The sequence below is a fragment of the Rhea pennata genome, chromosome 7 (genome assembly GCF_028389875.1).
Source record: "Rhea pennata isolate bPtePen1 chromosome 7, bPtePen1.pri, whole genome shotgun sequence".
Lineage (NCBI taxonomy): Eukaryota > Metazoa > Chordata > Aves > Rheiformes > Rheidae > Rhea > Rhea pennata.
In genome coordinates this window covers 18,693,251-18,718,560 of record NC_084669.1, presented here as the reverse complement: position 1 = coordinate 18,718,560, position 25,310 = coordinate 18,693,251, and the positions used below count along the sequence as shown (strand labels likewise).

General features: G+C 37.4%; 1 protein-coding gene across 2 annotated transcripts in view; it reads left to right on the top strand.

Annotated features, from left to right (window-relative positions):
- Nucleotides 1-4,014: 4,014 nt before the first annotated feature.
- The window catches only part of TNKS2 (tankyrase 2), a 34,302-nt gene continuing 13,006 nt past the window's right edge, over nucleotides 4,015-25,310 (top strand). Inside the window, exons 1-18 of one of the 2 annotated variants that reach the window (XM_062579690.1) lie at nucleotides 4,015-4,225; nucleotides 11,545-11,769; nucleotides 12,814-12,909; nucleotides 13,241-13,277; nucleotides 13,588-13,663; nucleotides 15,034-15,128; nucleotides 16,268-16,334; nucleotides 17,811-17,997; nucleotides 18,842-18,963; nucleotides 19,458-19,549; nucleotides 19,639-19,717; nucleotides 20,573-20,744; nucleotides 21,484-21,563; nucleotides 21,966-22,111; nucleotides 22,561-22,726; nucleotides 23,059-23,278; nucleotides 23,865-23,974; nucleotides 24,635-24,823. In XM_062579690.1, the coding sequence (XP_062435674.1) occupies nucleotides 4,024-4,225; nucleotides 11,545-11,769; nucleotides 12,814-12,909; nucleotides 13,241-13,277; nucleotides 13,588-13,663; nucleotides 15,034-15,128; nucleotides 16,268-16,334; nucleotides 17,811-17,997; nucleotides 18,842-18,963; nucleotides 19,458-19,549; nucleotides 19,639-19,717; nucleotides 20,573-20,744; nucleotides 21,484-21,563; nucleotides 21,966-22,111; nucleotides 22,561-22,726; nucleotides 23,059-23,278; nucleotides 23,865-23,974; nucleotides 24,635-24,823 (2,361 nt within the window). In that variant the 5' untranslated portion in view covers nucleotides 4,015-4,023. Of the gene's footprint in view, nucleotides 4,226-11,544; nucleotides 11,770-12,813; nucleotides 12,910-13,240; nucleotides 13,336-13,587; nucleotides 13,664-15,033; nucleotides 15,129-16,267; nucleotides 16,335-17,810; nucleotides 17,998-18,841; nucleotides 18,964-19,457; nucleotides 19,550-19,638; nucleotides 19,718-20,572; nucleotides 20,745-21,441; nucleotides 21,564-21,965; nucleotides 22,112-22,560; nucleotides 22,727-23,058; nucleotides 23,279-23,864; nucleotides 23,975-24,634; nucleotides 24,824-25,310 lie in introns of those variants that run through there. The other variant, XM_062579689.1, reaches the window with a different exon arrangement.

Genomic DNA, 25,310 nt, shown 5'->3' with positions numbered 1-25,310 from the left:
GACGCTACAGAAAAACAAAAGCTCCCTGTAAGTCCTATATACACAGGTCTGCATAGTAGTCTCTGACAGGAAAAACTGAATCATTTTAAAGAAATCACAGAGATCCTGGAGCAAAAGCTTTTTCCTGACTAATCTAAATTTAATTTCCATGACCTGTCATACACTTCTCTGTGCTTTTGGGCCGGGATCACAAGCTTCTCCCTACCACTAACTACATTTTCTCTAAATGTATCATGTGAACTGTCATCTTCACAGCCAGTCACCAAGCTGCTGAACAGTTCATGCAACAGAATGGTTGTTGCATGCACAGGTATAGTATTTTGATGACTAAATCTCCTACCATTACAGCTTGTCAACATCTCACAGGTGTATCTCCATCTCCTGGAAGGACCTAAGCATTCTAGATAATGCTAAGTATCTATTAGAAAGGAGCATTCTAAGTAATTCTTACTTAGATATAGAATAGCTCCTCTCTGCAATGCTCTGTCTCTGTGTTTCACTCTCTCCAAATCTCCTTTCATCTAACAAATATTTTATCCTTTCTTTATTATTTCAGAACATGTTGTATTTATTCCACTTTACCCCCATCTGCTGGTCAAACAAAGCTGACACATATAAACCACTAACTGCAGATGAGTGACTGGCAGAGAAAAGCGACTACTTCCTGCTTGTTTAAGATGAACAGCCGAAGTACTTGACAGATCAATTGAGGTGACTTGATTCGCGGAAAAAGAAAAGAGGAAGGAGAAAGTTCTTTTAAAGATATGGTTGTACACATGTTCACTGTTACACTGCTTTAATTTCACTGTATGGTCTTATTTCACAAATTAATCAGTATCTCTTTTCGCTTAGAAAAAATAGCTTGCACTGAAAAAGTTTCTGCTTATATTTTTTAAAATTTAGTTCTAAACAGTCAGCCACTTCTGTTTCCCTACTACATTTCCTATTTTCATTTTAGGCATGTTTTATAATTTCCTGATGTACAGCATTAATTAATGTTGTTTTTTTTTTTTTTGCTGAGTCTCACCTGGAAATACTTCAAAGGGGTACATCATCATTCTACTTTTGAAATAAGCAAAATTTCTGGACACTTGAAGTATCTTATTGATATTAGTAGATATATTACTTTGCTTCCAAGTGCAGGGCAAAGCACTGTAGGGAACCAATTAGAGCTGAGAAATCCTCTTGATATGAAGGACTGACAGCTGAAAATCCTAAATCTGATGGACTGCCTCACAGGGTGGCTGGGAAGATGGCTCTGCCCCTGAGCAACCTTTAGTCGCCAAAGAAGAAAGGAAAAGTCTTTCTCTTTCAGGCAGCTCTATCAGTCTGTTCAAGAGTCCCCTTTTCTTTTCTGCCCTCTAGTGATCAATGAAGCAGGCTTCAAAAGAAACTATTTAGGTATAGTCTTTTATTCATTCATTCGTGTATTTATTCAGCCAAGACATACCACTAATTTAAATATGCTACAGAGAGAGGCTATTGGTATATCACAATTTACACTGAAGAATAGCAGTCAAATGTTTCTAAGCTGCTGACGGGTGAGATTCTGGGGTGGTGCTAATAATGGGTGGGTTATAACCCCCAGCTTCCTCTAGAAAAGTCTTCACCAGAAGGTTGAGTATATATTTCAGCTACAGATTTCTAAATTTACACTGCTGTACAAAAGACTGAAAGAAACCACTGAAATTTACAGATTATTTCCTCATAAAATAAAAATATAAATAAAATAAAAACTAGGTTTATTTTATGGGGGCTGATCTCTTTAAAATCAGTGTGAGGACTATTAAAAGACCAGTCCTGAAAGGTGCTAATAGTCTTTGACTCACTGAATTCAAGGGGAACTGAATGCTGCTCTTAAAGTATTACATTTCTATAAATTATTTCTCCTTCACAAAGGCTCGGTATGGTTTTATACTCAAGCTGTCAGGAAGCCATACTGGAAAAGAAACCAAGCTATAAGTATTTTTTTTAAAAAAACAGCATCTTTAGTAGTATAAAGATGTGGAAAGAATGGATAGTTTCCTAATTTTAGACCCAAAGTAGTAATATACTTTATAAGCATGCTCTTTTTCTAGCTCGCTTCAAACTTTTTCCATTAGGATTTCATAATGATATATTTTGCCAGAATTGAAAAGGCAGACTTTCAGGTACACAGTCCCTTCTTCAAATTTGAAACAGAGGCAATCAATTTCAAGTACATTCATTTGCTATTTCTGTTGTAGAGTTGTTACAGAAAATGTATGGGACAATTGTGTAATTAATACATGCTTCAGATTTCCCTAAGGTATTTTGATGGGTGTCCACCAAAGAGGGGGGCTCAGAAAGCAGGCAGGGTAACCCTCGCTGCCAGGATGTGCCATGAGAGGAGGTGCTCAGGGTCCACTGACCACTGAGCAGGTCTGCTACTCCTCCAGCTGACACCACTTCTCCGAATCCCTAGTTATCTAAGGAGGAAGATGATGTAGTGCTTCAGATAATAACTAGAACTTAACCCCCAACATACACATGCTTTATTTTCCTTACATGTTGTCTATTGGGTTTTCACAGTCACATTACCAGCAGCTTGTTTGCCCCGCTGACATTTCAAGAAGCGAACTGCAGCACTGCAACTCATTTTCCATCTGTGGAGCCTGAACATAGAAAGGACAGCTTTTACCATGCATGCTTTGGAGAACAAGATGTTGGGAAGGTCTGAAGTGGCTCCAGGCTGGTGAGCCGTATTTGATCATAGCTTATACCAGAATGTTTGCATGTGCGGCCACATGCAAAGCAGAGGATGAATTATGTATTCTGATCTGACAGAGACACTGGTCACACCCTGACTTTTCCCTGTCTACTAATAACCCTGACTGCTGAACAGAGCTTGTAAGGTGAGTGGTAAATGGGAGACATGCCAATGGGGTGATAGACAATGTATATGCATGATCAGAGCTGTCTAATAAAGCACATATTTTCTGTCTCTGTGCCTGAGCTGTCTGCATTCTTTTGCCACATAACTGCAGCTACGTGTATATTAAAATTAAATAGTGCCAGGCTATAGATGCGGGCACTGGGACTTGGGCCTGGGACAGCTAGCAGTTTCCCAAACGATTCCTGGGCACAGGCTGGGCATTCACATGGAGTGGGGAAAGGCAGCTTGGATGCAACTACTCCATCTCAGGGGCCAGGAGAGTTTAACAGCCTGGAAGTGACTACACTATACCAATTAGCAGCAGTCTGTTTCCTGGCTCATAGGCCTTTTAATTACCAGTATAACAATAGTCTGCAAGTTCAATTGACTTTTGGGGCACTTCTCTTTCCTGCCTTTGGAACAGGAAGCCACTGCCCCTATTCAGCTACCTTTTAAGAAGTGTTTTTATTTAAGTACTGTAGCATGAGCGTAAGAAATACTGTAGAATTACCAAAGGAATCCTCTTCCAGCCAGCCCCACTTGAGCTCAAACTTCCCTGTTCGGCCTTTCAGGCAGACTTGCGTCCTGTTTCGCAAAAGGGCAGAGATGCTCTGCGGTCCTTTGTAAAACCTTGAGCTGGCAACGTCAACTCAAGCAGCTTCCAAGATTAAGAAAGAAAACTATACACATTCGACAGTGTAACTGCCATTTCATAGTTACTATGCAACTACATTACTTCTTTTAGAGGAACATACTTTGTTACGTAACTACGTAAGGATTTGCACTGCTTACATCATGAGGCCATCAGCCGCCGCATGCAATCTTACGCGTTTTTCAGAAATAAGATGAAGAATTCCCTCGGCAGTTATCACCCGCTAACCGCCGCGCCCCGCAGCCCAACGGAAACACCCGCCTCCCGCACTGCGCATGCTCCGCCCGCGCGCCGCCGCCGCGCGCCCCCGGGCCCTCGGAAGGCGCCTGCGCAGCGCCAGCTCCCAGCCGTGGCCGCCGCCGCCCGCTCCGCCGGATCCCTCCGCGGCGATGGGCCGGGCGTAGCTGCCGGCCCAGCGGCGCGTGTCGAGGGGCCGCGGCCTGAGAGCGGAGCCGGCGGCTCCTCGGCCGCCTCCGGCATGGCGGGGCGGCGGTGCGCGGGCGCGGCGGCCGCCCTGGCCGAGGCGCCGGGCTGCGGCGCGGCGGCGGAGCCGGCCCGCGAGCTCTTCGAGGCCTGCCGGAACGGGGACGTGGAGCGCGTCAAGCGCCTGGTGCGGCCCGAGAACGTCAACAGCCGCGACACGGCCGGCAGGAAGTCCAGCCCGCTGCACTTCGCCGCAGGTACGGCTGCGGCGGGGGCGCGGGGCCTGCGCGGGCCGCGCCGCCGCGGCTCGCTCCGCGTGCGCGCGGCGCCCATCTTGTGGCGGTGCGACGGGCCGCCGAGCTGCGCGGCCGCTGCCGCCGCCCAGGCCGGGTGGTCCCGCCTGCTACAGGTGCCCCTTCCTCTTCCCCCCTCCTTTTTCCCTTAAAAAACGCTCGGCTGGCGTTCAGGACGTCTCGGTTAAGGCTTTTGAACTGTTTCCGTTGTGGCCCGTGAGCTTTGGCAGGTGACGTGTGTCACAGGTGCTGTTCCCATTGATTTCAGCAAGTCTGTCTCGTTTTAGAGTTTCTCCTGTGAAAATGAAGTGACTTTTTTTTTTTCTTTTTGAGGCATGTCAGATCATACAGTTTCTAAGCTTTCTGCAGTTTTATCGTTAACAAACAGACTTTGTTAATTCGGTGCTTAGAAACATAAATAACTGACATCACAGAACAACTGCTTTCCCTGGCAGTTGTCCAGAGGATTGTATCCCACCTTTTTCACACAAAGACCTGATTGTGGCTGTTGTTTTCCTGTTGGGTTTTTTTTTTTTTTTTTTTTTTTTTTTTTTTTTTTTGATTTGATTGCAGCAATTATATGTAGGACCTCGAGACAGGTTGGCTACAAAGGCAGGAGCTTCTCATCTGCTAAACAGCCTGGATTGTAATAAAGACGTTTGTTTCTTCACTGAATTGTTTTTGAAAAGATCTCTCTTTAAGATGCCCTTTTCTCTTGTTCAGAAGACATAGTGGGTGTAAATTTCTGAAAGCCTCTTTTCAGGACAGCAGCATTTCACAGATTTAAGAAACTTGATCACAAGAGATCCCAGGAGACTTTATATCTAGCGGGAAAACAATTTTGCACCTACCTTTTTATACGCAGCAGTCCTGTCTGTTCTGAACTTCTCAATAAATCAGTATGTTTTACAGTATTTTGACAAAAATGTGTGTTTTTGTTTGGTTGTGTTTTGTTTTGTTTATGCCCAAGTCATATAATGTTGTGATTTGCTCTGCCTCTCTGGACAGGAGTTGTCTGTCTTGGGTTTGAAAAACAGAACTTCTGATCTATAAAACCTCTTTTTTAAAAAAAAGAAGTACAAAATAAAAAGTTCATGTGCTTGCTAGACTTCTAATGTTAAGCAGGATGGTGTACAAATGAGAGAGAGCTTGGCCATGCTTATGTCCTCTTCAGACTTGATATATAGAAATTATTAATGGCTACTCTCAGAAGACTGCAGGATCCGCCAAAACTTTATGATTAAGATCTGGCAAAAAACACTTGCATGATTTCTTGATTTAGGAGTCTTCCACGGCTTCAGATGGCACTCTTCTGCTGTCAGCCTACCTGCAGTAGATTCAGGTAGGAAGACAGTCATAAGTAACTCTTTTTTTATTATTATTTTATTCTGCTTTTTTCCTTGTTATTCACAGATTGAATAACAGTTTTCTGTCTCTGGAGAAATTACATTTTAGGAAGTAAAAACAAAAGTCTGTTGCGTTCTTGCTTTGTTTAGGCTATGTGTGAGTACATATTTGTTCCTAGAAAATAGGTTATGAAACTTTTCAACTAGTTTAATTCAGTTTGAAGACTTTGTTTTATGGAAGAGCTAAAGAAGAAGCCAAAACATGAAGATTTTTTTGTTTTAATTTTATTTCTCATTTGCAATGGCATTCTATTCTGAACTTGGGTTCCATTTTTAAGTGTTTTTTTTTTTTTTTTTTTTTTTTTTTCCCCAGACCTTGCCTATCTATATACAGGAGATTTTTTTAAAAAAGGGGTGGGGGAACTCTTCTTTTCGTATGTGTTATTTTGTAAAGATAGATTTTAAAAATGACTGTAACTGCAAGCTTTCCTAGGTCATATGCGACTCTTAAAAAGCAATACATACTGAGGTTTTGGTAAAGTTTGTTCTCTAGATTTTTGCAATATGCAATTGTGCATGTGGTGAATAGCTTGCTGTGACATTTCAGTCCACAGTTCACTAGTGTTTGCCACATATTAGGCTCAGTCTTCTCTCACCATAAGCCACACACGCTTATTTAAAGGCAGTCTGTCCTTTTAATTACAGTGTGTGTCAACCTGAAAGGATGACAAGGTTTTAGGGACTTGGCAGGAACCAAAATGTCAAAGTAAAACTCATCTGAAAACCAAAGGACTCGGTTAGGGGAGAAGAACCTGAGCTCACAAACAGAACAATCATTTCTGTCTCTTTCTGTCCCGTGGCAGATGAGATTAGATGAATGTCGGTTGACACAGCAGTGGTTATTGACAACACATAGTTACAATTTTCTATTGTGATTGATACTCAGGATTTGTAAGCTAAAGATTATAATGAAATAGCTATTTGGCCATCATAGACAGTAAATAACTGTCAACTCTTGGAGGCTTTGATTAGCCCTTCTGCTCTGCAGTCAGAATAAAGTGTTCCTGATGGAGATAGCAATTATTTGGTACAGGCATAGACTGTGATACCATTTAGTTGGTGGTCTTCTAGAGGCTCAAGAGCCAAAAATAAAAATACTTTAAAATGGCAGCGTATTTTTTTACTAAGTGTTGAAATTATCCTTGCAGAGGTGGACTAATAGCAAAGAGGAACCGTAACAGTAAATATTGGCTTTCTTTCCTGTACTGGCAAAGGCTGTCTTCTCTTTCCACTCCTGGCGAGCACAAGAGAGAAGAGGGAGAGACCATTGTACAGAGGTTGGCTACCTCCTTTGTACACATATGTACTTTGTAAAATAATGAGAAAATACTTCTGTTTCCATATATGGTGCCTTCTTGCACATGTTTCCACAAGCAGTTAAGGAATCCCTGCTGTGCACTTACCGCTGAGGAAAAGTTATAGAAAATGGAATGATTCAAATAATCTGTTGTTTCCACTTTATAAAATAACTACAGGTGGTTTGGGCATGTTGCTGTACTACTTTGAATATTTTCCAAATGGATGCTGGCTTTGCCCCAAGGGAAGCTATGGGTTGTCCTTGAATTGTGTGTGATTGAACCCATGTACTGGAGAACTAATTCATCTGTCAGTCCCCTGCACCTATAATGAGATATATCACAGCTGAGTATTTATCTGTGTTGGTATTGATGCCCACTAAGTTTAGCACTTCATGTTTGAAACCAGCTTTGAGGGACAGGCATGTCTTCTGTACAAAAAAATGACTGTTATTTACTCTTTATTTTTGTCTCTACACAACTAGGCAGCAAATTGAATCAGAGGTCTTTCTAATGTAACTGAAGTACTTTCTGTAAAACTTTTTTTTTTTTTTTTTTTTTTTTTTTTGGTACCAAAAATATATTAAGCAGTTTGTTGTGGAAAACAGCTTTGATGATACCTTTGCAGGACTCTGGCACTTGTGAAAGGTGTTCTCTGAGTAGATCCTGTAAGAACTTACCAAATTTTGAGTATGCATTCAAACTGAAACAGAATTTTAGGAAATTCGGAAGGTGTAAGAAATTCAGGTAGAAACATATTTAAGAAAAATAAGAATATCTATAACAGTTATGAAAGCTACATTTACTTTATTTAAGAATGAGAAATATGCTACATATAATTTAATAGGTAGAAGATAGGGCTATATGGATATGTGTTATGTAGATACTGATTTTTGTTCTGGCAGCAGAAGCATGCATGCGCAATGAATATGACTTACTGTGCCTGTGCAGAGAAATTGTTCTGGCATGCATAGTAGATCTGATCCAGTTTGCATTTCTAATGTATGGGGTTTGTGGCTCTTGTTTTGTTTGATTTGTGTCTGCACAATAGCACAAGCTGGAATTTCTGGCAGCTTATTTAGATGTGTAGCCTATATCCAGCCAGATATGAGGCATCTGTAGTAAAATGCTAAAGTTGCTTTCTCTGTGCATTAGGAAAAAAAATACTGAGCACAGGAAAACCTGTGCTACAAAAAGCACCAACACTATTACTTTTTAAACAAAAGGAAGTCTTTATCTGGAGGACCTAGAGATATGTATGTGGAGACCTAATATGAATTTCTTCTTCTATTTTTTTCAGAGAGGAGGCTTGGGAGGACAGGCAAGGTACCCTTTGTTAGTATAATACAGGTAGCAATATAATATTAAGAATCAAAAGTATATATGACCTATAGGATATAGTTCTATAGGAGTTAAAATGCCTAGGAAAGTAAGAATTGAATTATGTAATCAAATGTATTTTGAAGACTTGAAGCACGTCTCTGTTTGGTGACCATTGCTCTGAAAGTATGTTGGTATTCATTCTGGGATTAAAAAGTTTTGCATAACAGCGTCTTTATAATCCATAGAAAATACAGGGAATGTGGTTCCTTACCAGACATTTGAGGGAGGAGAAGGAAAGAGAATTTTTTAAAAGGCTTTTCTGATGACATTTCCTGACTTCTTTGTCTTTGGCACACTTAACTTGTATATGAGATCTCCTCTCAGCATGGCTAAACTGATCACATTTATAGACTTGGCACAAAAAATAGTAGGATCCAGGAATTGCTTAAAATTGCAACATCGTGGAATTTTTTGAGCTCTTAACTGCAAAGAGGAAAGCCTCTCCTACACCAGATTTTCAGTTGTTGTCAATCTAGAAGAAATATTTGCTGAATAGACCATGCTATGAGAAAATTCACAGTTGTAACTGAATTGCTAGCATTATCTTTTTATCTGCTCTGTAACTTTTGTCACTGAAACACTGTAATCATCAGGCATAAACATAATTCCTGGGTTATGTTGCCCTTGAATTCTCTCTACCCAGTGATTTTCCACGGATGATTTATAACAAAGTTTGAGTTTGTTACAGTCTGAGTATAATTGTTATTTGTAATTGCATGATGATTTCGTCTGAGGGAAAAGCTCCCATAAAGAGACTTCACCCCCAGTTCTCGATCACTTCGGGGAAAAAGCTTTGTAGCTCAGAAATTTAAAGCAAGGAAGGGCAAGTTCTGTATACATTGATTTCTTTCTTTTTTTTTTTTTCCCTATCATGTACTTAGCACAAACCTGATATGTACCAGTATATGGCTTTTACCTGCCTAATAATCCCTGAGCGTCCCCTCCCCCCCCCCCCGACCTTCATGAAACCTTTGAGGGAATTTTATCAGCAGTGTCCTTTAGAGCCTAACCATATAGGCATAATGATGAAAGTCCTAAGTCGTTCTGGCCTCTTGTGAAGATGTTAGAGAAAACATAGACACGGTTGATAAATGTTTGAGATCCTATTTTATTAGGTATTATATAAATGTGCAAGATACAGCTAATATTAAATTATAGTAACTATAGAATTGACTTATGAGAACATTTACTTTACTTATATATTTCTGTCCCCAGGTGTGCCAGTAGGCATATTTTTTGCTGTCCGCTAACTTAAATGACAGGATTGGAAAACTGTGCCACATGTTTTTACTTTAGTCATGGTCAAATATTTATAATCATATTAAGATCAGTGAAATTATAACTTAGGAATATCTTTAAATTATAGTTGTGCATACTCTTATAATAAATTTCTTCTTTAGAAAATGGTCTCTTAGATGTTTTTTTCTGTCCCTAAGGGTCTACTTAAATGATAATTCCAAAGATGAAAACTATGTGTGTATTATATTAATTATCCTTAGAAAGCAGACAGCCATGCTTCTAGAGTTCAGCCTTAGAGCAGTGCAGCTCACCTTCTTTTTTTAATATAAGCAGTGTAGTTCTGTAAAATACTTTCTTTTGTGTTACGTAACTATTTTAAAAGTCTGAAACATGAATTGTACATGCGCTGGCTTCTAGCCAGTCTTACCCTCTACTGCTCCCTGGGCTCAGCTATTGGTCTGTCTGCAAACTGCAGGTTGGCAGTATTGTGGGCACTGGCTTTAAAAGACCACTAGTCTTCCATGTACTTAGAAGTTGAAAATCTCACAGACATTGCTTCTAATTATTGGGACTACTGTAGTACACCTCAGCTACTGTAACACTTACTGATTTATCAGAATCTCAGTGTGCCAGGCACTATGTAATGGCAGAGCTGAAAGGTGGTTACACTTAAAACAGCTTATGTCTTCCTAAAAAGTAGCCATGTGAACAAGAATATGATCAAACTTATTTTTCTGCCTGTTAAAATTTGCATTGTTCAGAGACAGCAGTAGTCTTTGCTATTATTTGGTTTAAAGGGCAAATTTTTCCATTTATTCAAATATCTTAATTTTTACGTTCTGTGTCATGGAAAGGCTTTCTGTTGATTAAACATGGTTACAGTAAAGTACTGCATCAGTTAAAAAGTTTGAAGGAGAATTCTATTTCTTGACTCTGTTCCCTGAAGTGAATACTTGGTGTTGAACTTAGTATTTGAGGGAATACTGAAGGGGGAGTTACTTTCAGTGGTTTTGAGGTGGCAGCTATTGCTTTTATACCAGTAGAAATGTGCATCATACTGCCATGGCAATTCAGGAATGTATCCACATTGAGCTGTATCAGATATAACAACTTAAGTGTTATTAAGTGGTAGTGGATTTTTATTCTTGTTTTTCAAGCACGTGGTCAGGGTAATAGTCGTTTTTATAAAGTTTGTCTTCTGATCTGAATGTGAGTGAAGACAATGCTATAAGGTCTCTTTAAATTTATGATTATTTTAGGCAGCTATGAGAAGTTCTGCAGTACTTTTTGTGCAAGTAAGCTGAGGTCCGGCACCCAACTCTTTTGTATTTTCGGAGAAAGTTACAGATTCAGTCATGTCATACACATGTCAGATCAGTGTATGTTAGATCAGTGTCACACAAATCCATTTTAGCTATGAATTGTGAACATTCAGTGACCAGTTACAGAAAACAGTAGAATGTTGGGTTCTCTCTGTTAAGTTTTTGTCTTGAACGTTATTTCTTCTTAAGTTCAAGACAAAAGCTGCATCAGCTGCTGCCTGATTTCATCCTTTGCAAACGTCCCTGGAGGCTTTCGTAATCTCTCCTGCTGTGTTTGTTGGTCATCAAGTGGGATTCTTGTACTGAATCATACGCATTAGTATTAGGTTTAACAGCCGTAGAGGTGGGTTATCATGTTGTCAGAGTGTTCTGCTCTTTTTTAATATTTTCAACAGGCTGTTGATCCTTGTTGCAGTAATCTTGAAAACTGTTTTTCTGCTGATTTTAGTATAGTTCTTAGGGCTTTTGTAACTAGCCTTAGCGTATAAATGCTTCTTTAGTAATCAAGGTTGGTTGTGATTTTATGGAAGTTTGTTGTTTTACTCTAGATATATGGGACTGGGGGGGGAGGGGGTTATTCCCTCACCTCCATACCTTTATTCCCTAGAAGATGACACAGAGCTCTCTATCTATTCCAGGTTTTGGTCGGAAGGATGTAGTCGAATATTTACTTCAAAGTGGTGCCAGTGTCCACGCTCGAGATGATGGAGGCCTTATTCCTCTTCACAATGCTTGCTCTTTTGGTCATGCCGAAGTTGTCAATCTTCTCTTGAGGCATGGTGCAGATCCTAATGCTCGGGATAATTGGAATTACACTCCTCTTCATGAAGCTGCTATTAAGGGCAAGACAGATGTCTGCATCGGTAACTTTCTCCCATTCTTCCTGTGACTGACTAATTTCTTCTTTTTTTTTTTTAATTAAAACCAAAAAACTTTGAAAAACTTCTTATTCTACAAAGCTACACCTAATATAAAGGTTAAATCCAAAAATATTTTGTAAACTTAAATTCATGTGCCAGTATTATCTGAGAAAATAATTGTAGTTTTTAAGATCTGTTTTTCATAATTCCTAAATGTAATGATTCACGCTGACTTCATGAGGAAGGAGCTTTAGAGCAATGTAGTGGGGCTAGTTTCTCTGCCACTTCAGCCTCAACACTATCCTGTCTTTTGCTGTTAGTCACAGTGCAGAGTAGTGAATATAACTGTTTTTAATAATGGATTCATTTTGTCTCTCTGCATAGCAGTCATATTAATTAGTTAAGTATATGAGCTTAAGTTTAAACAGGCAAGTGCATTATATTGATTTTGCTTTGCTTACACAATCCAAAGACTTTGGAAGAGGTAGAAGTGTATAAATACGTTAAGCTGTTTTTTGGATTGAGCTGTTTCCTTCCGTTTAATTAATTCATGAGCACATCTGGAGAATTGGATATATAACACTGCGTTTTTGGCTGTGGTACCAGTGAAAGGTCGAGAAAGATGCATGGCCTGCTGCTTCTGTGTACAATTTAGGACATAGGCACTCATGGTTTTGAGGCAGCAGGCTCTGGACCTGATGAGAGGTAGCTACCATTCTCTTGGGGTGTTTTAGTCGTTTTTTCAAATGAGGTTACCTGCTGTCAGACTGTGAATGTTCCACATTCTGCTCTTGCTTTTGTCTTTTAAAATGTATCTAGGTATGTTTTGCTAGTTAAACTGTTCATAGATGACATTAAGGAATTTTTGACTTAAAGAATTTGAGAGAGGAAATTAGGACTGATAACTGAAGGCTTTTTTTTTTTTTTTTTTTTTTTTTTTTTTTTTTTTTTTTGCTTCCTGTTTAGATAAATGATGCATTTCATAAGCCTTATAGAGTTATCTGCCTTTTAGAGTTGTTTTCTCATGAAAACTGTGCTATTTTGTAGTATTGCTGCAGCATGGTGCCGAACCAACTATCCGTAACACAGATGGAAGAACAGCTTTGGATTTAGCAGATCCATCTGCAAAAGCAGTGCTGACTGGTAAGTGATAATCTTTAATTCATTTAGAACACATTATAGCTAATAACACCCCAACATAATACAATATTCTGTTTTCTTCTTCTGATACTAGCTAAATACTTTCTAAATAGAAATTCCCCTGTGGCCTTTGTCATCTCAGAATGTATTCAGTCATGGGATGTGTTTTGGATAAATAGCTTATTGTGCTAGGCCAATAATGGGCTGTAAAATTTTTGGTACTTGCGGTCTCTAAAATTTTAGAGGAGGAGGCTAAGTATTAGATTTCTATTCATAAACTTCTCATACACAGCTATTTGTTTAGCAGCTAAAGAAATTTGCTTTTGGCTTTCAGGTGAATACAAGAAAGATGAACTCTTAGAAAGTGCCAGGTATGCATTTCTACAGAAGACATCTGGAATTTAGTTGTATTTTCAGAATTGTCTGGGGGTATGTATATAATGAACATATTTCAGCTGCCTTTCCCTCTAGATACTGAGCTTGGGCTATTGTCTATGAATAAAACTACTAGAATAGTGTATAAATACGTTTTTGTGTCGCCATTAATGCAGATAGTACAGTGGGAAATGTATAACTTTAGAGCAGGTTTACAAAATGTAATAGCAAACAAAAACACAACATAATAAACTACTAACAATAAGAATAAAAACAATTCTGCTTATTTTATGTCTTGTTTTTTAGGAGTGGAAATGAAGAAAAGATGATGTCTCTTCTTACACCGTTAAATGTTAACTGTCATGCAAGTGATGGCAGAAAGGTATATGTGTGTATATATATATGTGTGTATATATATATATATATATAGTTTGTTTATTTTTTTGTCTAAAACCTGCTTTAACGTTAGGTCATTCTTAAAGGTTACGGGGTTACCATTTTGACCAGATTTTAAGAATGCTAAACATAGATTCTATATATTTTCTTAAACTATTTGTATGGAAAAAGAATCTTCTAGCTGATTTTTGTTTTCTAACCTTAAAAGGACTGTGTAGGTTCTTATGTTAGGACCAATAAATTAACATCATCTCAATAGAAATGTCTGCTTCATATCTGCAGTGAGAAAGAAGAGAAGCCTTTCATAGATTATTATAGTTGCTATGTAATAAAGTAGTATAAGTAGACTCCTTGTTCACCAGAAGTCCTAGGCAAGTTACTACTGCCACTGTTTCAGAATCAAGTTAATTATTATTGTAAATATTGGTAAAGATGTATTTGCAAATGTGTTCAGAATCTCCATTTTAAAAGATTCAAATAGACCTCCAAGCTATGCCTATAGCCCACTGAAGCTGACTTAGCTAATTTTGCTGTCCTGGTTCTCATTAAGTGTATGCAGTCTGTCCTTTTCCTTTATTAATTTTTGCTTGGACCCATTTTTCTGTATTTAGCTTTTTTGCAAGATACTGGGATCTCCAAAATACCTAAGCACCTCTATTTTCTCACTTTCTAAGCATGAGACTGAACCTTCAAAAATACACAAAGTCATTGAGTTGATGAGTTTGTAAATGAAGGGTTTGTAAATTCTGCTGCTTTTTAGCTCTGTGTTTGGTGCTGCTGACTGGTATTCTTGCATGGGTTTGCTAGAAAGAGCATAAAGCAGTTATCTGATTACTCTGTGGAGGAGGAGGAGGTAGAGAAGAAGGTGAAGATTGCTGTGTACCCCATTAACTTGTGCACTCACAGGTGTGGATAACCCTCTCTGATTTCTAAACTTAATCTGTTGATTGTCATGGAGACCTATTTATAATTTAGCAGTCAGATCTTGTAACAGCCTTCTTAACTCCCCTTTACCAAAGGGTTATATAGTTTGTCCCAGCAGATAAGGGGTTTTATAGTTATGGTAGGCTAAAACCTGGAAATGGATTGCAGGGCTCAAGTCTGTTAAGAGGGCTTTCGTTGCTAGCGTGTGTTAGTGATTAAATTCAGGATTTGTGTTTATCGTAACTAGAAGAGTAGTCAGTAAAGAATGAACGTAGTTATTAAATGTCTGATTCAAGCACCTCTCGGTGTGGGGCGGGGGAGGAAGATACAAGTATTTTAAGGACCTCAGTAATTAGAACTGGTATCAAGTATTGAGGGGGGGACACAATTGATTTTTGTGTTACTGATTACTTCTATGTTCTGCCTTTTCAGTCAACTCCTTTACATTTAGCAGCTGGGTACAACCGTGTGAAGATAGTGCAGCTGTTATTGCAGCATGGAGCTGATGTGCATGCTAAGGATAAAGGGTAGGTTCATTTTTTCCTGAGTTCAGAACAAACAAACTGTTCAAAATTAAGCTGTATTAAAGAATATTAGTACGATTTTAACTATGAAAAATTCCTAATTCAAGACCATTATGCCATCTTTTACCTTCCTATCATGACAAAAATATAAAGTGCATGGTCTTAACTCTTACGAAGCAGCACAACCCAAACTGAACTCACCATAAAATATGCTGGGTTTTTTTAGGTATCATTGAACAACATATCTTTTGTTTAATAATATACTTTCATATACTACTATGGAGTCAGCAAATGTTTTAATGGTTGAATCAGTGATAAAATGATAAAAGGTTGAAGATACATTTCCCAGAGGCTTTATTTGGACTGCATTTTTAAGCATCTCAGGAAATCCAGTGAAATATAGACATGTAAGTTTATTTACATAAAATATAATATGAGAAACCTGTTTTTAAAAACGTGTATGTATGTACATTAAAGACTGGAAACCGAGTTTTACTTTTTCCTTGGATCACTTCAAAGATGCATAAATAGCTGCCTGACAAGATGGCTTCAAGTGTCCCCTTAGGGTGGTTGAAGTTCCATTTTGTCAGTTCTCCCTCCCTTAATAGCCCACAGTGAAAGAAATCACTGAGCAATTTCTCAGTTGCACCTAAGACAGCTCAGTTCAAGAGAATATGAAGATGGCCTTTAAAACACTAGTTCTGCTGTCATTGTAGATTGTAGAACATTGTACAGTTACTTAAAGATTAGTCGGTAAGACTCCTTTAGTTTCCAAGGGAGAAGATAATCTTACAATTTTCTCGTGAAAAAGGAAGTAATTACTGTCACTCCTGAAAAGCTCCTGCAGATGGTTCTTTCTGCTTAGGGTTCCACGTCTGTCAGAGGAACCATTTCGTATGCAGTAAGACATTGTAATTTGTTTCTGGTTTTGGTCATCTTTTACGTTTTTTTTATTCTGAATAACACCATAGAGTTTTTCTAGGTTCTTCCCCAGCAGATTATGTCCCCACAACTTCATTCGAGTGTCTCAGTTCTATTTTTGCAAAATGCTCAAGATACAATATACTGTTACTTGCAGTGTTCTAGATAAAATTGTAATTAAAATGTGTAGTAATGTATTCTTTTCCTTCTCTTCTACATAGAGATTTGGTTCCACTTCACAATGCGTGTTCCTATGGTCATTATGAAGTAACAGAGCTTCTAGTAAAGGTTGGTCTTTGAAGAGATTAAGTTAAATTGGATAATATTGCATAAGAACAGTTTGTAATAGACTAATAGAAGTTGCATATATTTTATTTTGTACTTAGATTTACAAAGCTTAAAAAGAATGATTTGTTTTGCTGTCCATGTTAGCTAGGGATTATCAAGTTGGAGCTAAATCTCAACAGCACCTTCTGCTTGCAAGGAAGCTTTCTCCTTATACACATGCTTTCTGCTTTTTTTTTCCTCTCTTGTCTCCAAAGTTGAATGATTTTGTTACCATATTGTAAGTATTCCTTCTCTTAACCCTCCCATCTCTCATGCAAAAAAATCCGCAAAAAAAAAAAAAAAAGAGAAATATTGCGACAATGGAAATATTTGACAATAGAAAAGTACTTAGGAAGGCGCAGTATGAAAAGGGTTTTGGAAAATATATTGGTAAGGGTTTTAAATCTTTAAGATTAAAGAATAATCAGTCTCTTTACAACATCAATTTTGACTATGAATCATAGCCTTCACCTCAAAGAAAGAAAAAGTGTGTCAACTTCCATAGCATAAATGAACTCTCAGAACCAAAGTGTCTTATCTGGATTAATTAATCTTGAGGATAAAGTATAATACACTACTAAACGTTAAACCGGGGGCTCCAGGATATGACTTGAAAGATCTCTGATGGTAGTCCACAAAAGGATTTTTGAACTGTGTCTATTTTCAGCTGCTACAGCAAGTCATGAACACTGTAACAGCTGCAGGGTTTCTGTCACAACTCCGGATGTTTGAATGCTCAGGGACTAGCTGTTGGTCAACACTTGGTCCACATTATTTGCTTTTATTTTTCTATTTCTTTACCGAAAGTTAAGTAACAAGTGATTATTTTAATGACAAGTCATAATAAGTTAAAATAGTCGAGCAGTGGGAAAGAACGTGCCCTACCAGACTTGCTTCCAGATAGAAGTCAAGGTACCTAAAGAATATTACTGTTGAAGAATTTCATAGAAATTAAACATCCAGGAGTATTACTTGCAAAACTACTTAAATCATTTGAGTCCAAATCAACTTGAGGTGCCTACCTCCTTTTAGATATTTTTAGCCTTCATTTCAAGGGATGCTCACAGAGCGTATCTTTATCTTTGTAAAACTGTTCATTGTAGACTTCTTCTAGAGCAACAAGAAACAGAAGCTTCTTTAAATGTGATTTGAAGGGGGTGAACTAGGCTTTTCCTCTGATTTGTCTAGTAGCAGAGCTCCTCTCTTTTTGGAGAAGCAGGAGTATCTTTGGGACACTGGAGGATTAAAGGCTGCAATGTGCTGAAATATTCCATCATTGGAATGTTGTATTAAAGATGAATGTCTGGAGAATATCTTGGAAAATGTTTGCATACATGCATTGATTTTAACCATCTATTGCATTGAAATTAATGTCAGAGGTCTTTTTCTAATATCTGTTTTTGATATTGCATCTTTTTTACCCCTTTCCCTTTCAAGCATGGAGCATGTGTGAATGCAATGGATCTGTGGCAATTCACTCCTCTGCATGAAGCAGCTTCTAAGAACAGGGTGGAAGTGTGTTCTCTTTTGTTAAGTTATGGTGCTGATCCAACACTGTTGAACTGTCACAACAAAAGCACCATTGACTTGGCTCCAACACCCCAATTAAAAGAACGATTAGCATGTGAGTATAAAGTGAGCGGAGTTCTTCAGTTATAGATTGTAATACGTGCTTAAGTTTTCTAGACAGTGGACTACCAGGAATCATATTTGGAAAATGCTTACACTTCTCAAGCAATTGTGTAGTGTTCAGCAGTACCTTTCACTGTTAAGCATAACAGCTTTGTATAATTTGAGATTGCTGTATTTTTATGAACGAAGGCATTTAAAATAGTTTTATTTTAAATTCTACCATCATCTGGTTGCAGTGGCTTTTGTAGTTTTTTCTTCCCTGAATACACTCTTCCCTTCACAACCTTGCCAATACACTTTCATTTTTCATACTTATTCTTGTCATTACGTCAAGGCTGTTGAAATATTTCTTTATTGCACTGTGTTTTGTTTTCAAAGTGTGCACTGTGTTTCCAGAGTATGTACAGAAACGACCTTTACGTACTAATATATGCGATCACATGTTAGCAACTAGATATGGTTTTCCACAGGGAGGTCAGAAATAAAGTTTTTTTTTTTTATTATTTTGACTCATACATAAGCAAAGAGCAGAACCTAGAACAGTAGTGAGTGAAATAAATCTTGTTCAGGCAGCTTGGTTTGAAGGCAATTGAGATAGGTTCCTGTATTGTTTTGACTTACAGGCTAATAAATTTTGTCAAATGATTTAAAAGCTTAGGTCTTTGAGTTTGAAAAGTCTGCATAGAGAAAAAATGCCCCTTAACTGTCTTACCAGCAAAGAAAATTAGTATTTTCTCTTATTGAAAGAAACAATCTTCTTGATCCTGCTAGAATTAAGGAGTATAACCTTCTGGTATATTTGTGGATGTGTTTTTTTTTGTTTGTTTTGTTTTTAGACGAATTCAGAGGTCATTCGCTGCTACAGGCTGCAAGAGAATCAGATGTAGCTCGCATAAAGAAACATCTTTCTTTGGAGACAGTGAACTTCAAGCATCCCCAAACACATGAGACAGCATTGGTAACGTTTCAAGGTTTATTAATTACTTTGCGTATGTTGTGGCTGACCTAAAAATAGGTAGTCTGAAGATTTCTGTGCTGAACAGTGCTGAATATGCGTTTTCTAATTAGAAAAATCAAGTAGCATTGATTTTGTATTTTGTTGCTTAATGTTAAGACTAATCAAATTTACCGGTTTTATTTAGGTTGTTGAAATTGTTTTTCTTCTCTTTTTCTCTGGAATAGTTTAGTTCTAAGCAACAGTAAGCTACATTAGCTTTGTCTGTTTGTTTTTAAGGCCTAAAGTTTTCCAGCAATTATTGGAGAAAGTGTGTTGGAAAATACCAGAGTAAAACCATGAGCCCATGTGGAATCTCTTGAATTAATAAGCTTTTACATGTTTTTTTTCTGTTGACTTTGCATACAACCAGCTCTTAGCTTTCGGCTGATCAGCAAGTAGTAAAATCTGTATATTGTGAGCTAGTTGTTAATGCTGCAATTTTGTAATGTTTTCAGCACTGTGCTGCTGCATCCCCATATCCAAAGAGAAAACAAGTATGTGAATTGCTGCTTAGGAAAGGAGCCAACATCAATGAAAAGACAAAAGAGTGAGTGGTTACAAATGATTATGCCTCACTGCTTTTTTGAAGAGGTTCTACAGAATACGTTTTTATTATTATTTTTATTTTTTTTACAGCTTCTTGACTCCTCTACATGTAGCATCAGAAAAAGCTCATAATGATGTCGTTGAAGTAGTTGTGAAACATGAAGCTAAGGTATGAATCACTATGCTTTTTTGTTTAGGTTCACTTACTATGCATGTTTTCAAGCATGAGAATGGACAGCTGAGTAGACTGGGGGCACAAAGTTTGGTAAAATAGTTGGGTTTTGGAAGTTAATATATTTTATATATATAAGAAGCTATTGATCCATCAGTACAGCACTATATTTTGAGTAAGTAGGTAGACTGTGCATGATGATGTGCAATAGAATTACAGTAAAGGCAAAATGTTAAATCATACAACACAGTTTAGGCCAAATTTTCTTAAGGAGAAAATACAGATAGGAGATATTTTCTGTAATGTTTGAATTGTCCAAAGCTAGGAGTCAGAGCTCTCTGATGCAATTGTATAATACTACTGTGATGTGTAGGGAGAAATGATGATCAAAACCAGAGGAATAGTAGGGAAGATAAGTAGGCTTTGGATGCAGGGTTTTAAATAGTTAAATATATCTTAATTAACTTGATTGATGCTCATAAAGTCCTTAGTCTGAAAGACTGCAATAAGCTGATACAGTTAAAATCATTCTGCTTGTTTGAACAAAGAATGCGTGCCATCATAAACAAAGTTAAGACCTATACTGTATATGGTAAATAGGCTGTTAGTTGTTTAACTTGCACTGTGGATTACTCAATGTCTTCAATTAGTGCAGTTTAAAAAGCAAAAACAGTTTGTAAAGTTGTCTTCTGAAACTTTATAACCTTTGGAAATATACTGAATATCTTCCTTTAATCAAAGAAGAGTGCTTGTGAAATCCCACTGGTCACTAATAAAAGTAGCCTTAATATTAAGTTTTGACAATATTGTTTCTTGTAATAATGTATTCTCAAGATTCTGTGTTACTTTTAGGTAAATGCATTGGATAATCTTGGTCAGACCTCTCTTCATAGAGCTGCACACTGTGGTCATCTTCAGACGTGCAGATTGCTGTTGAGTTCTGGATGTGATCCTTCCATTGTGTCACTGCAGGGCTTTACAGCCTTACAAATGGGGACAGAGAGTGTGCAACAGCTACTACAAGGTACAATTGATTTATTTAACATCCATTTCTAATGCAGTGTCATGTTTTATTTTACTTAACACTTCAAGTGCTGTCAAGGCATAAGAGTAAACATAAGCAAAAAATTTTCTCCAAAAGATTAAAAATTGGTTTGGATTGTACAGTTCTTGAGATGTTTTTTTTTTCCATTATCATGTGCACATTTTAAACTGTCTGCTACAGGTGTAGTTAAGGGTATGTGTTACTCTGTAGCATTCAGCTACACAGATTTTCAGAGATGCTCAGAATGTTTAATTGTGTAACCACTTGGAATCATTTCACAAAAGTCCCACAGTGGGCAGGGGTGAATCTCCTGAGCAGAAAATGAGGTTCAAAAGCAAAAACAGTTGCTGTGCATTTGTGAACAAAGGCAACGGTATAGAGATTTTTAATGAATGAAGTTTTGACATTATGCCAGTACAGATATGCTTCTTGAGACAGCCTAATTCTGAAGCTGAATAAGAATATTTAATTAGTTCCACAGTACTCCAAAATGACTAGGAAGCACATTGCTAAGAACAACTTTGCAAGGCTCCAAAGCCATATCAAACACTGTTGAAGCAAATAGCTACAGTTATAGATCATAAGAAGAGAAAAAACTAATCTATAGCTGATTAACTTTCTTTTAAGGGAGAATACTTGAAATACTCAAGCGATTTCCTGTCTTAAATTTCTTCAGGTACTTACACTTACCTGCCACACGATATCATTTATTTTGCAGAAGGTATCCCACCGGGTAATTCAGATGCAGATCGCCAATTGCTAGAGGCTGCAAAGGCTGGAGATGTGGATACTGTAAAAGTAAGCCTAAACTCATCCTAAATATAAGAGGGAATTTTATGCCAAATTGATTTCTCAAAATACCAAAAAGGCCTTAGCACAGCAATTATAGTCTTAAAACAGCTTGTGTTTTTGTTTTGCACAAGAACTACAAATGACAAAATCCATCACCGACTGCGTTATAGAAGTCACATTCAACTTTTTATTTAAAAGTTTAAAAGTAACAAATGCGGATTTGGAGAGAAGGAGTATTAATTATTTTGTTCTTTCTGGGGAAACAATCTATGAAATATAAGGGCTCTGTTTAAAATTTTTTTTTAACAAATTTTTCAAATCAGATGTGTGTAACAACATTTTATGACTAAATTAACAATGTGCAATGTCATACGTAGTTACAAATGTTTTGACTGTTGGTTTTCACAGAAACTATGTACGGTTCAAAGTGTGAACTGCAGAGATATTGAAGGACGTCAGTCTACACCGCTTCATTTTGCAGCTGGCTACAATAGAGTATCAGTTGTTGAGTATCTTCTTCAGCACGGAGCAGATGTGCATGCAAAAGATAAGGGGTAGATATTCAAATATAATATGTGTTTTCTTGGCAAATTTAATTCTTATGATATCTGTCAGTCCTTGAATATTGCTGGTTGATTTGCACCCCATCTTTCTTCAGACATCCACTTTCTTGTTTTCATGGAAAGTACCGTTAGTATGCAGCTGTTCAAAATACCCACAAAAATATTTTGTAGTACTTCATAATAGTAACTAAGGCCCTTTTTCCCCAGTTTGTTTGGAGGGAGGGTTTTTTTGGTTGGTTTGTTTTCTTCCCAGTGCCACTACTGATGGCATTTGTACCGCTTTGGCAGTAGGTGCTGTGTTAGAATATCGCGGAACATTCAGAAAACAAGAGGTGTTTGTTATGTTGTGATTGTTAAAAGTGCATTGTGTTTTAGATTTATATCACTTTGTCAAAGAGGCTCTAATTTTTTAAAGGAATTTTTCTTTATTTTCTTTTCAGAGGACTTGTCCCTTTACATAATGCTTGCTCTTACGGTCACTATGAAGTTGCAGAATTGCTCGTTAAACACGGAGCAGTTGTAAATGTAGCTGACTTATGGAAATTCACTCCCTTGCATGAAGCTGCAGCAAAAGGAAAATACGAGATTTGCAAACTCCTGTTACAGGTATTCCATACTGTAGAGAGAGGTTACTTTTTGGAAATAATTCTTTCTATTCAGTCTGAGATGTGATTGAACTTCTAATAAGAATTGGTTTATGTTTTGTGTTTCTGAGTGACTATAGTTCCATATAAGTTTTTAGTAGAGGAGTACTATTTGTGTGCGTTCCTTTCTGACACGGTGTGTGGAAGGCTTTTTTTTTTTTTCAATATAATACATCTCCTCTTTGATGGAGTTGAGTACATGTTGAAATACTTGCTCAGTAAGAAGACAGACACCTAAGATTTAGAGATGTTTATTCTACTTATGTCTGAACCACCTTCTTTTAATGTGCACAGCATGGAGCTGACCCTACAAAGAAAAACAGAGATGGAAATACCCCTTTAGACCTCGTTAAAGATAGTGATACTGATATTCAAGACCTACTCAGAGGAGATGCAGCTCTATTAGATGCTGCTAAGAAAGGTTGTTTGGCCCGAGTAAAAAAGCTGTGTTCACCTGACAACGTCAACTGTCGGGATACACAAGGACGACATTCAACACCACTACACTTAGCAGGTTAGTGCTTTGATTAGATTTAAGAGTTATTGCAGCTGAATTTACTAAGTTTAAGCAAGGTGAACAGTACAGCTTCCAGCTAAAGGATTTCATACAAAATTTTGTTAGTACTCTTTTCTTAAAGAATCTGACAAAATTTTAGTGTTTTATGTGTATTTTCCTTTTTTTTTCCTTAATCGTCTGTTTCTCCACTTTTCAGAAGTTTAATACTAATGGCTTCAATTTCCCATTATCCCTAGCTCCAGAATATCTTTTGTTTTGTTTACTGGCAGAGATTTTAAAAACAGATACTCTTGCATAAGGTGAAGCTGTCTTCATTAATAGATATCTAACACTGTCTTCACTGAGACTGACACTCTAGCTTTCAAGTAATTAAGGGAGTTATCATTTCTCTACTGCCTATTGAGAAAATTTTGGCTGAACCAATATTAAGAATTCTTGTTCTGCTCTGTAACTTGAAGCTATTTGGTATTCACAGGAATTCTTTGACCTGGCTACTCATTTGCCAATTTTGTTACTTCAAATACATTTTCTTTTATTTTTTTTTAAAACGTATTATATTTACTTTCTCTTTGCAAACTTCCAGCTGGTTACAACAATTTGGAGGTTGCAGAGTACCTTTTACAGCATGGCGCAGATGTGAATGCACAAGATAAAGGAGGTTTGATTCCTCTGCATAATGCTGCATCTTACGGGGTAAATATCTCAAACTTTCCAAGGCTTTATTTAAAAAAATAAATAAGCATTTTATTGGAATGACATGATCTGAGAATCTCTCTAGAAAGCTTTTGCCACTGTCTTGTAATGTAAACTTATTTATGAAAAGGAAAAAAGTAACTGACTCAGTCAACTGAGTGTATAGGTGAAGACTTTTGAGTTGAGAACATGAATGTTTACAAAACAAGTGGTCTAAAAGGTGTTCCATAAAATGCCTGTTCTTACCCATGCCAATCGGTTTTTATCACAAAGATCTCATTTACGTTACTTTGGCTGAAGTTGAGTTGCTACTTGTTTGTGTGGACTTTCAGTCAGGATCTTTGTGTTTTGATCAAGTCTTTAATCAAAATAAATGGAGTACTTTCCAGATTGGAAGTTTGGATTCTGGCTCTTTTTCATCTGTTAATGATGTCCCGATACTTTGGATTAGGGATTCTGTAGTCCGTCCTTCTTTCACAAGAGAAGAAGTCTGAACTTTTTACTGGTAGATCCGGGGAAAAAACATCTTTCTTTTTTATACTTCTAAATTACAGTTCTAAAATTCAGAATGAGGATTACAGAGAAGAAACAGAAATAATTCTGAGTTAGCTTAATATACTGTAGCACCTTGGAATTTAACAGGATGTTTTTATTTTTCAGCACGTAGATGTAGCAGCTTTGCTTATAAAGTATAATGCATGTGTGAATGCTACAGACAAATGGGCTTTCACACCTTTGCATGAAGCAGCCCAGAAAGGAAGGACACAACTTTGTGCCTTGTTGCTGGCACATGGGGCTGATCCGACTCTGAAAAACCAGGAAGGACAAACACCGTTAGATCTGGTCACCGTAAGTGATGGGGCTCTTTCTGGGAAAACTGTACATCTCTGCTAGTTGTGGCAGCGCTTATAAAACTATCCTTAAAAAAAAAAAAAAAAAAAAAAGTAATGTGGCAACTCCTGCAATGTTTAAAATGCTTTGGTTTCTTTGGTGTTTATACATGGTAAGGAAAGTCAGTAGCCTTTTTAAACATTTTTTTTTCCAAGGTTTTCCTGCTTATGGCTTCTTATTTTGAAACAACAGGAAAAAAAAGATTCAGTGGATGAATTTAATTTGGTACTTACAGTTTGACTAATACAAAAACTATTACAAAAATGTAAGCAAAATTTGTTGCAGTGTAAATTTAGGGAACTGTGGCTTTTAAGGGCTTTTTTTCCCCCTCCCCCTTAACTATTATAATACAATCAAAAGCTACACTCAGAATAACTATTCTATTTCATAAATTCTGATTGTCCTTTTGCTGGTTTCCCCTTGGAAATGAGAGGTTTGTTTTAAT